The 12933-nt window shown below is 39.0% G+C and overlaps 1 protein-coding gene across 4 annotated transcripts in view; it reads right to left on the bottom strand.

Annotated features, from left to right (window-relative positions):
- Positions 1–3026: 3026 nt before the first annotated feature.
- Btf3l4 (basic transcription factor 3 like 4) overlaps positions 3027–12933 on the bottom strand; it is a 17172-nt gene continuing 7265 nt past the window's right edge. For all 4 annotated transcript variants that reach the window (XM_031378145.1, XM_031378147.1, XM_031378144.1 and 1 more), the window contains exons 3-6: positions 11523–11636; positions 5953–6154; positions 4998–5057; positions 3027–3467 (exon numbers count right to left, since the gene is read on the bottom strand). In XM_031378145.1, coding sequence (XP_031234005.1) covers positions 3421–3467; positions 4998–5057; positions 5953–6154; positions 11523–11636 — 423 coding nt within the window. In that variant the 3' untranslated portion in view covers positions 3027–3420. The remainder of the gene's footprint in view (positions 3468–4997; positions 5058–5952; positions 6155–11522; positions 11637–12933) is intronic.

The raw sequence follows: 12933 nt of genomic DNA on the forward strand, positions 1-12933 counted from the left end.
AACCTAACCCTCCTCCTCTCCCCTTCACCCTAAGCAAAGAATGCTACCTGTATATAAGTGTAAAAGCGCCTGAGCTGGGGGTCGCACGCCAGAACCTTCGTTTTAGGGGGGCTTGCAATCCGAGTCAAGACTCGAAATAAAAACTTTTGCAAATTGCAGCGGACTTTGCAATTCTTCAGCTCATCTGGGTTTCCTGTGGAAATTGTAGCTGTCTTCAGACCAACCAGCAGAGGGTGTCAGATCTCATTACGGGTGGTTGTGGCCATGATGTGGTTGCTGGGATTTGAACTCATGGCCTTTGGAAGAGCAGTCTTACCCGCTGTGCCATCTCTCCAGCCCCCAAGGTTTTTTTTTGTTGTTGTTGTTGCTTTGTTTTTCGAGACAGGCTGTCCTGGAACTCACTCTGTAGACCTCTGCTGGCCTCGAACTCAGAAATCTGCCTGCCTCTGTCTCCCAAGTACTGGTATTAAGTTCTTATTCTTTTTTTTTCCGAGACAGGGTTTCTCTGTGTATCCCTGGCTATACTGGAACTCACTCTGTAGACCAGGCTGGCCTCGAACTCAGAAATGCGCCTGCCTCTGCCTCCCAAGTGCTGGGATTAAAGACATGCGCCACCACTGCCCAGGCCCAGGAAACTCTTATCTAGCCTTTATTTAAAACGCATATATTTAAGCCAGGCAGTGGTGCACATACCTTTAATGCCAGTGCTCAGGGGGCAGACCTCTGTGAATTTGATGCCAGCCTAGTCTACAGACTGAATTACAGAACAGCCAAGGCTATACAGAGAAACCCTATCTCAACAAATAAACAAAAACCCAAAGCATATATTTAGCAACTACACATACACACACATATATAATCTACATTTATAAATACAACCATTTAATTCACTTTTATGCCAAGAGCTATATAGTTTACTAAAGTTTCACTTATGATTTTACCTTTATTCTATGCTTACCCACCTTGAAAACATAATTCTTTGTTGAGTACTTCAATATATTTTTTTGTTCAGAAAAGGGAAAGTATAGAAACGAGACAATAAGAATAGTTTCTTTTATTATAAAGTGTGTGTGAAGAGAGTTACCAAGGAAGCCAGAAGAGTATGTCAGATGCCTGGAGCTTGAGTCAGGCAGTTGTAAGCCACCTGACAGTTGGTACAGGGACTAAGTTTTGGGTCTTCTACAAGGGCAGTGCACCCTTCACCACTGAGTCATCCTCCTTGCATCCTTTATACAAAGGGAAGGCCAGAATAGAGAGCTGCTAACAGCAGGATAAAAGGGGATACTGACCAGAATTACTCTCAGAAACTAAAATGTGATCAAAATGCAAAGGAGTTTATATATATATAAAGTTTATTAGTACTGATAAAAATAACATCCTTGAACAGATGACAAAATCCCTTCTTGAGAATTCCTAAGTGAGATTCATAGAACTGCAAGAGCAGAACAAAGTTTACACTCAGAAATATCTTACTGGATTAACGATGAAATTTACAGTAGCTAGGTCATGTGGGTGGACAAGGCAAAATAATGCCTGAATCTGGACCAGAACACAAATTTTCTCAGTTTTAGATATACTCTCTCTCTTCATCTACAACATTGCCCGTTGCTCTCTGCTTTACATATGTGCCTTTGGACAGGCAAAGAAACAAAATTCTGGAGTAAGTAGACCAGCTACAGATAGTGACCTAACAATGGATGAAATTTTTTTAAACAATGACTACATGAGAATTAATTTAGTTAGAGGAGAAATAGAAAAGACAACAATTAACAGAAGCACTGGAGGAAATAGTCTCCTCTTTGTATTGTTATTTTATTACTGTTACTTATTTTGTTATGTCTATATATTATATAAAACATAATAGGAAAAAAAATCAACAAATTTATAAAATAAATTGAAAATGTTTGCATAAAAAAAAACACAGGAGATCTGCCTTCATGTCTACAGATCTCTCAATATGCTGTTGGTCTTGCATCTTAAGTATCAAGGAAGGATATCTAGCTTGAAACAAAAGTTGGCATGCTGCAAGTGAAGCTGCAGTTAGTTTGATGATGGGCCAGAAAACAGCAGCTTCTCTAAATCTTATCCTAAAATATTGGCTATAATAAATGCTGATATGTCAAAACACAAGCTTTTCTCAGAACAGCAAGAGGAAAACCTGAGTGAATGAATATAACTTACCTCCAAGATCTCTGAAAGAAGGTAAGCAAATAAATTACTGTGTTTTACCACTGCTCCCCTGGAGCCTATCCTAAGCATGCAGGAGGGTGTTAAGAGCAGCTACAATCAATTACATCTACTCAGAGGTAAGTTCAAGGCCAAGAATAGGAAAGTGCCTGAAGAAGAAATCCTCCTGCTGCCAGTACATTTCAGAATGCCTATTTATGCTAGGAGACAATATGGCCTACATGTTCTTTTCATTCAAAAGGACATTCCCAGGTTTAACTTTGCTCAAAGAGAGGCACCCCTGCACCTGCTACCAAGAACAACTAGGAAACAGGATAAGCGGAGTATAAAGTTATTTAGCAAGCACATGCTAGATATTCCAGTTTGAACTCTACCAACTATAAATGTGAAGGGAAATAAAACATTGAAGGTGGCACTGTCCTCAAGGTGAGGAAGAGGAAAGAGGAATTAGGCACTCTCTCAATTCTACATGGAGAACTTCTGTCCCAAGCTAGGCAGAAGAGAAGAGTAATAGCAAAGGCTGACCAGTCCATTTAAAGATCAATATGTGGGGAGACAGGACACCAGGAAGAAAGCTAAAAAAGGTTATTTTATGGGTCTGATTAGGAAGTGAGTCTAAGGTAGCCACACCGAAGGTGCCTGACTTGTGACTCCAGCAGCAATCTGGTGGCAAAATATTTTAGGAAATTTTCAATTCAGAGAAGTGTATAAAAATATTGAAGTTAATTCAACAAATTAACACCAAACTTCTAATGGAAGGAATCTCCTCAGCTCTGAAATCAGAGGTACTCACTTTTCATCAATTATGTGCAGTGTTTGTTAGGAAAAAAAAAAGTAACAAATGTAAAGATTTGCTTTATTTCTATTGGGAAAGGAATAGAACAGATATAACTGTTATCCAATCTGCTGTCCACTGTGTACACACACACCCACACACATACATATACATACACACCATAAGTTCCCCCCCCAAAAACAAAGACCACCCTCAAACTGTACCAATACTTCATATTTTGACCAAAAGAATAGCTCCTGGGAAGATAGCTCCTGGGAAGAAGTGCAAAATGCAAAATCAAACGACCGAGGACTGCTGAGCGAACAGCATCACTGATATACAAAATATTCATATTACTGAACTAATAACAGGTGCTGTTCTCCGTGTCTGTAAAACTTTGGAACAACAGAGCTGATTGTTAAATCTAGTCCATGCCAGCTTCCAAAACCCAGAGGATTTTAGTTAGCTTCATTTTTCGATGCTTCATCAAAATTTTCTACAAGATCTGATAAAAAGAAATAAAAAAATTAGTAAAACACAAATGAGTCAAAATACTTGTAGCTAGAATTAGTCAAAAAAGCAAAAAGATGAAAACTAGCACATTTCAGTAATAATGACTTTTGTAAAACAGCAATCTTAAGGAAATGGCTTTTAAAAATATATGCAAAAATAACTAAGGTAAATAATACTTTATGTCAGTTATAATGCCAACAATTTTTAAAAATTATTTTATGTGTATCGGTGTTGTACGGAATATATGTATATACCACAAGCATGCAGTTCTTGAGACTAAAAGAGGGTGTTAATCCCTGGAACTGGTATTACAGAAGGTTGTAAGCTTTCATATGAATGCTGGAAAATGAATCCAGGTCCTCAGGAAAAGGCGGTAGAGCTCTTAATTGCTGAGTCATTTCTCCAGCCCCTCAACAAAACTTTTCAGCAGTAACAATGTGTACTGATGGGCTGGAGGGATGGCTCAGCCTTTAATGTACTGATAATCATAGTGATTTCAATTTAATACATGCAGGCAGCAGAGCTCTGTGGAATATTTTCTGACCCTAAAGTTCTGAGTGAGGAAGGGACTTCTGTATTCATGTATATCCTATAATGGGGATCTCAGTCTGGATCCCCTGCTCTTTGTGATGTCTGTCTAAAGAATTTAGATGAAACACAGAGAAACAGCATAAGAGACAGGCAAATACACTTGTAGTAAAGTAGAGCACACGCTCAGGAGGTAAGCGCTGCCCAGGCTGTGTACTAGGCAGGCCATCTACTCTTTTTCAAGTCCTCAGAACAAACAGGTTCCTTGAGGGTCTTTGTTCTGTGCAGGTGAGTGACAGGCCTGTTTAGTTTGACAAAAATAGAAGGCCATAGTGTGTCTTTGTTCTTTATCAGACAGTCTTCTGCTATACAGTAATCTTTTGTAAGGTTTAGCATTCCTAGAACCAGGCTTAGATAGTATTATGTAATGGCAGAGATAGGACTTAAGGGACATATTTCTGACCTGAAGTTCTAGTCCTTGGTTTTATAGGCTGATCAGAGTCCATATCTCCAGGATCTTCTAAGCCAGCTAATACCTAGCTAGAAACCTAGCACTTTCCATCTCACTCTAAATCAATTGAAATTCAGTCAAATAAAAAAAAAAATTCTGAAAGTCATCTATGCAGTAAGTGAAAGAAGATAAATCATTTTTTTCTTTTTTGTTTCTTCAAGACAGGGTTTCTCTGTGTAGTCCTGGCTGTCCTCAAACTCAGAAATCCGCCTGCCTCCCAAGTGCTGGGATTAAAAGCATGTGCCACCACTGCCCAGCTCATTTTTTCTTAATTTTAAAAATTACACTTTATTATTTTATATGTGTGTTGAATTTGTGTATGTATGTGTGCATGTGTAGGTCAGAAGACAACCTGTATGGCTGGCTCTCTCCTGCTACTGTGTGGGTCCCAGGGTCAAGTTGTTAGACTTGGTACGAAGCATCTTCACTAGAGCAGTCTCATTGGTCTGAGACAAATTTTAACCCTAAGAAAATGTCCTTTACCTGGAACGTCATCATCCTCTTCATCAATGTCTTCTGGTTTGGGTGCTTTACTATCCAACACTACAAAAAGTTAATTTGCGTATTAGTCACTGAGAACAAAGAGCTTCACAGAACACCTCTAATACTTATCTTCTCTTTGTCTAAATCTCATATGGCAGAATACAGTCAATCTAAAACTCACTTCTATTTTTTTGCTTAAGTAACACTAAAAACAATAAAATTTTAACTTGAATTAAATATATAAACTACAGCTGGTAATTCCAATGTGCAGTAAAGGTAAACGTTATGTGCAAAGTGTAGGCTTCCACAGGCCTGACAGGCCGAACAAAGGTGTCCTCCTTTGCATCCTTTAGTATTCTCCAACTAAAAAAAGACTTGAGACTTCCTTACCACTTATTTTAATCTAAGTATCTAGCTATGCAGTATGACCATATGACTACTGAAATACAAAGCTCTTTGAAGATTAGAGGCAACAAGACATGCATGAAATAAAAACCTGAAAATTCAGAATTGCTGATTACTATATTTATGATGGTAAGCATAGAAGCACAGAAGCACCGACAATACTGTATGTGAATATTCTATGACATACTCCATTAATTAAAAAAGAAAACTACAAGTTTTATGAAGCACACAAATGACATTATAAAAAGTAAAAGAATTACCTACTGAGGAAAATCCTCTAAGTTTAAGCAAAACACCTTTTTTTATTTGTTTGTTTTTCTAACAGTCTCTGGTACAGGCTGACTTCAATTTTCCTATACAGCTGAAGATAACCCTGAGCTTCTGCTGGAAATACAAGTGTGTGCCATCACACCCAGTACTGCTGGGGATTGAACCAGAACATTATGCATACTAGGTTACGTCCCTAGTTCCAGATGGGATGCTTTTAAAATTATTATGTTTCTTAATGACAGCAAGGAAGAGGGGAAAAGTACTAAACTGAAATACATACCTTGTCGTGGGAACTGTTCAGCTAACTTTCTAAGGCTCGTTAAGCTGTCAGCACCAAGCTGACTTAATATTCCAGGAAGCATTTCTGTGATTGGTTTGGCTTCTGCATGACCAGTAATTGCAAAGGTGTTAGCGGAGAGGGAAGCTTGGACTTTGGGGTTGTTGAAATGAATAACTGTGCCATCGTCTTTAATCATGTTCACCTGAATGGGCGCAGAAAACAATGTATTTCACATGCTAGAGTCACTACAAATATCTTTAAAAAAAAAAAAAAGCAGTTTTATTTTATACAGTAACAGTCCTATAGTACTCATTATCTCAGCAGTGACTATGGCAGAAAAAGAGCCTTGTAATGGATTACAATGGTGCTGGATAGTACAGATTATTGGAGTGATTATGAAATAGTCACTCAGGCCGCAGGTGGAAGAAGTTCCTGGCCACTTTTTTTTTTTTAAGTAGAACTACACTCATGAACCAACTTCTTAATTAGTACAAACAAAATCAGTGCAATTACCACTTAGTGGGGTAGCATCTTACTTAGAAGACAGAATGGAAGGCAGGAAAAGTATGTGGTAAAAATAACCACTGAAAAATCCACAAAGATGACACAGAAATCTAATTTGTCAAGCATTTTATTTCTTAGAATGCTCAGTAAATTTATAAAATTTCAACCTAGTTTTTACTGTTATTCTTTTTGTTTTTGTCTTTCAAGATAGAGTCTCGCAGTGTATCTTTGTCTGACCTAGAACTCTGCTTGCCTCTGAATGCTTGGAATAAAGGCATATGTCATAATGTTTTTTTGTTTTGTTTTGTTTTGTTTTAAATGTGTACATATGCACCACATGTGTACAGGAGCACCAGGAGGTTTTAAAAAAATCATCAGATGCCCTGGAACTGAAACATTTGTGAGCTGCTATCTTTCTTTCTTCCTTTGTTTGTTCGTTTTTTTGTTTTTCGAGACAGGGTTTCTCTCTATAGTCCTGGCTGTCCTGGAACTCACTCTGTAGACCAGGCTGGCCTCGAACTCAGAGACCTGCTTGCCTCTGCCTTCCAAGTGCTGGGATTAAAGGCATGTGCCACCACTGCCTGGTTTTTCCTTCCTTCCTTCCTTCTTTTTCATTTTTCAAGACAGATTTTCTCTGTGTAGCCCTGGCTGTCCTAGAACTTACTCTGTAGACCAGGTTGGCCCCAAGCTCTGCCTGCCTCTGCTTCCTTAGTGCTGAGTGGTGTGCACCACTACTGCCAGCTTCCTTTTTAACTTTATTATTTCTATCATCATACATGGCATGATGAATACTGCACATGTAGAGATCAGAGGCAGTACTGTAGAGTCACCTCTTCTCTCCTGCACCTGTAGGGTTCCCAGGATCTAACTCTTGTCACTAGGCTTTTGAAAAGCATTTTGCCCACCCCTAATACATACACATACATATATACTTCCCCACCCCAAATATACATATACATATATATGCATGTGTACATGTATACATGTATACATACATACATACGTATGTACATACGTATGTAAAAAATCAGCCATGGGATCTTGTGATGTTGTCCTCAGGTGAGCCCCTCAAACATCTGGGGCTACAGGTATACTGCTGGTTTGTTTTGAGCCCACTGGCTTATTATTCCAGGTGCTAAGCTCAGCTCCCAACTCTACTTTTTATTTAGAGGTAGATGATTTTTTTTTTTTTTTTTACTTTATGTGCATTGTTACCTGCATGTGTGTCTGTGTGAGGGTGTCAGGTCCCCTGGAACTGAAGTTACAGAAAGTTGTGGGCTGCCATGTGGGTGCTGGAAATTGAACCCAGGTCCTCTGGAAGAACAGTCAGTGCTCTTATCCACTGAGCCATTCAGATAAATTCCAAGTTTCTAGGCTGGTCTTCAATTAATTATGATTTAATTTAATTATGACTTTCCTGCCTCAGGCTTCTAAGTATCTGGGACTACAGATTTGTACCAACAGGCCTGACAGTTTTCTCTAACTCTTAAATATTCCTTCTCAGGCACCTTCCCTTCATTAATTTCTGTAAACAAAGCTCTCCTACACACTTACCCATCAGAAGATGTTTTGTTAATAATTGGAATTTCTTTAGCTTTTACCAACCTCAATTATCTCAGGTTAATGTATTCCACTGTCTTGGGATTTGCAGAAACAGAAGAGTGAATACATGCTATTTAAATTGCTATTTCTCTCTCAAGTACTTCCTTTCTGCATTTTTTGTTATGGTGTGGTATGATCTCATTTATACAAGTTAAATGAGTAAACAATGTCATTCCACCAAGAGGTTGATTCCACTCTAAAAGTCACCTTGGCGCTATCTGCTCATAACTACTTAAAGGTACAGAACTGTCCTTGTCCTTGTGCTCTCAGTGTCAGTGGGAAGTAGCCTCTCTTCTTCAGAGGGGTCACCACCACCAACAGCACAGGGGGTCACCACCACCAACAGCACAGGGGGTGGGGAGAAAGGGACTCAAAGTTTCAACAACACTATAAGCAGAGAAATTACAGATATATCCCTGAAAATTACAAGATAACCCCACAAATTACTTCTAATTTTTCTGTATGTGTGTGACAAAAATCACTATTTAATTTTATACCCTTTCTTTTCTCAGCACTGCGCTGGACTATTATTTAAGTATCTTTTTATGTTTTATTTTGTTTGTTCTGAGACAGTCTCACTATGTAGTCCTTCCAGGCCTTGAATTTACAGGAATCCATTAGTCTCTGCCTCCGAAGTATTGTGATTAAAATTGTATATTATGCGATATGTGTATTTAAGGTTCTTTGAAGTGTATCATACACAGTAAGTGTTCAATACTGCTGCTTTAAACAAATGGCACCATAACTCAATTTACAGCAATTTTAGAAGATAAATTATATTACTCTGAAAATGACTGCAGCTTGGTAGAAAAGTTAAATGTTAAAGTGGCTAAAGTCCAGGGAGGTGTGGGAGGTTAATAGTGGATATGAAGGGAGGTGCCTTGGATCTACTCAAGTCTCATCTCATGGTTTACTAAGAAACAAGAGTAAAGGGAGAATTGTTCAATGGTATTTTCCAAATCACATGGTTCAATAAAGAACTTCTACAAACATGGGCATGAAAAGTGGCAATATTGGAATTTGAGACACTCTTGTCCATTCAAAGCTGGTATTAACGTGTACTAGGGTGCAAACTCCCAAGGGCTGGGATTACAGCGGTGGACAAGATGGCCAGCTCAGGGGCATTTTTGACTGTTACCACTACAGTGTTGGGGGTGTTATCAGCAATTAGTAGACAGAGTCCAGGGATACCATGAAACACCCCATAGAGCCTAGAAAACTGACAAAAGAACTATCTGCTCCAAAGTATCAGTAGGGATGAGGCTGGACATATGAATGGGTAGGGGACAGAAAAGCAGGAGAGCTATAAACTTTGCAAACAGTTTCAGTTATGCTAGCTTTGGTGTTCTTTGAGTTTGTGTCTAGTCTAACTTACTAGTAACTTGTGGCTCTTCCTCAGGGTAATAAGTATTTAGTGTTGTTAGGATTACACCCAAGGACTCAGGTATGCTGGCAAATACTTTTTTTCACTGAGCTATATCCTCCAAAAGAAGACAAAATTAGGTTTCAGGGTGTCTTTTTTTCTCTAATATATCCATGACTGAGACTACCTGATTTTTTTTCCCCAAGACAGGATTTCTCTGTGTAGTCCCTGCTGACCTGGGACTAACTCTAAAGACCAGGCAAGCCTCAAAATCAGGGATCTGCTTGTCTCTGCTCTCCCCCACCCCACCAAGTGTTGAGATTAAAGGCATGCGTCACCACTCCCAGTCTCTCTGAAATTTTAGGTCAATGCAGATATATAAAAGCTTTGGGACCAGTAAGATGGCTCAGTAGGTAAAGATGATTGCTGCCAAGCCTAATGACCTAAGTAAGACTCCTAGGACCCATACAGTAGAAGATTACCAACTTCAAAAAATTTCCTTTCATCTCATCACCAGCTTAACATCATGAATAAATACATATTTTAAAAGACAATATATACAAGCTTTCAACAGCTCAGAAAAAACTTGAAATTAGTTATGCAAATCACAGCCTAATTTTTTTTCTAAGAATGCTGTTACCTCAAGGGGAAAGGAAAAAATGCATACATTATATATTTTCTATGACTTTATCAATACTGATTGTGAAGGTAGATTTAAAGGAAGTTAATTTTGGTCATTTGCATGTGCATGCATGTGGAGCACTCTGCCATTTCACACCTTGACTCTGGGATGCTAATATTAGCATTTATCTATTAAGAACCTCACTGATAGCCAAGTGGGATATTACATCCTTAAATCCAGCATTCTGGAAGCAGAGGTAGGGAGATCTCTGAGTTCAAGATTAGTCTGCTCTACATAGTAAGTTCCAGGTCAGCCAAAACTCATAGTGAGACCTAGTCAATATGGCCTCGGCCTCATGTTCCTGCCTAGGCCTTCCCTACCATAATGCACTCTCAAACCGGGAGCCTAATAAAACCTTCAAGATGCTTTGGTCAAGTATTTTGTCACAGCACTGAGAAAAATAGTAGACTTTTAAAAGTTATCATTTTTGAAAGAGTCTTAATAAATCAAACTTGCTGAGTGCAATCACAGCACTATGGAGAAACAGGCAACTATCCAGTGAGACAATAGCTTAAAAAAATAAAAACAAGCCTTTTAATCCCAGCACTTGGGAGGCAAAGGCAGCAGATCTCTGAGTTTGAGGCCTGCCTGGTCTACACAGTGATTTCTAGGACAGCCAGGACTACATAGTAAGATACTGTCTTGAAAATACTAAAATAGCTGGGCAGTGGTGGCGCACGCCTTTACTCCTAGTGCTTGGGAGGCACAGGCAGGCGGATTTCTGAGTTCAAGGCCAGCCTGGTCTACAGAGTGAGTTCCAGGACAGCCAAGGCTATACAGAGAAACCCTGTCTCGAAAAACAAAACAAAACAAAACAAAAGAACAACAACAAAACAAAAAACAAAAAAACTACAATAAATAAATAATAAAAATAAGGAAGAAAGTCAGGGAGGGAATGAAATCCACATAAAATACTACTAGATGTTTTTGGATGAGGTAATAGAGACTTTATAGTATGGACAGATGAATTTATGGTAAAAATAAAAGTCTTGCTTGAAAAAATAATTGGGCTTTATTTCTACATGTTTATCATTAGAAAAAACAACTTGGTAGGCACCAGGCCACACACTCTGTTAAATACCAATACTAAAGAGGCAGATCCCAAGTTAGAGCCCAGTCCAGCATACAGTGACCCACAGAAACAAAGCAAAACAGAAAAAGAAATCTTACTGTACACTCAAGTTCAAGAGCAGTTTCATAACTGTCATGCATGCAAATACTTAAGTCTGAAAGTGTCAAGAAAAGCCCTAACTGCCTACTAAAGTCATTTATCCCAAAGCAAATCCAACCACTACTTTCTTTCAAAGACGTATACACGAAGTACTAGAGATTCTTCCAAGCTAGTATTTTAATTTGAAAAGTCAGAAGAACTGTGCATATGTTATTTCTCTATAATTTGGGTTTTCAAAGTGTTCATACCTCTTCAATACCAGCTATATTGTTCACAGCCAGTTTCTTTAGTGAACTCTGAAGCTTTTTGTCATCAGCAGTAGCTGTCCTATGTACCACCTTCTTCTTTCTGCGAGCTGTCCCCTGGAAAATAATCAGACAGAGGGTTACTAAGCATAACAACTGGCTACGGCAACCACATCCTCCTGGTCATAATCTAAAATCCACACTGGAAAAACTAACCAAACAGCAGTGATTAACAAGACCACACAGAGTTGTGATATTCAGTCAACTAAAGGGCAGTTGTAGTCAGTTATTACTCCTTTTTAATGTCTAGATTTTATCGTTTCAATAGATTATGTTTCAAAATACTGTTTGTCAATAGAACAGACTTTATAACTCTAAGACCATTTAGTATGCTTTATAAAAACTTTCAAGCATTGTATACTTTCATAGAATCCCTGTCAGCCCCTGCCAATAAAATCTAAGGATGATCTAAAATCTCAGGAAATAGTACATAGTGAGTACTCCAGAGTCTAAGAATCCAGAAATGATCAGGAAGGAAGGATCCAAGCAGAACCAAACAAGATGGAACATGTCTTCTAGACACAGATGGGTGCCTGTGTGGCTAGAGCAGAGTGAATAAAGAGGAAGGGAGAAGGAAATGAAATCAGACAGGCACACAAGGGCCACACCATGTAGATTAGAATCTCACAAGTAGGTGCTCAATTTTATTCTCACTGCAATAGGAAGCTACTGACATAAAAGTTCATCTGAACTGTTTACTCCCATCTAAGGTTGCTACATAAAAATTGGACCTGGAGGCTATAATGAGACCAGTCGGGGATGGTGTACAAGTATGGTGAGAGATGAGAGTTGTGGTATTAACTATGGATAGTCAGAATGTCTTTTGTTTTTTTGTTTTTTCTTTTTTCGAGACAGGGTTTCTCTGTATATCCCTGGCTGTCCTGGAACTCACTCTGTAGACCAGGCTGGCCTCGAACTCAGAAATCCACCTGCCTCTGCCTCCCAGTGGGATTAAAGGCATGGGCCATCACTGCCCAGTGAAAATGTCACAAGACAAAATAACTTGTTGGGTTAGATGTGATATATGATGATAAAGTCAGGGTTTTGGCATGAAGTTAAGAATTATAACTATTTACTAAGTCAGAAAAAGTGAATTTCTCTATTGAGATAACTAGAAATACAGTGGAGATATTGCTCAGTGGCTAAGAGCACTTGTTGCTCTTCAAATCCTAGCACCCATGTCAGGAACCCACAAGTGCCCCTAACTCCAGCTTCAGGGGTCTCAATGCCTTCTTCTGGCCCCCGATGACACCAGCAGACACAGACACATATACACAAAATATATTTAAAAAAAATAAGCCGGGCGGTGGTGGCGCACGCCTTTAATCCCAGCACTTGGGAGGCAGAGGCAGGC

The sequence above is a fragment of the Mastomys coucha genome, unplaced genomic scaffold (assembly GCF_008632895.1).
Source record: "Mastomys coucha isolate ucsf_1 unplaced genomic scaffold, UCSF_Mcou_1 pScaffold18, whole genome shotgun sequence".
Taxonomy (NCBI): domain Eukaryota; kingdom Metazoa; phylum Chordata; class Mammalia; order Rodentia; family Muridae; genus Mastomys; species Mastomys coucha.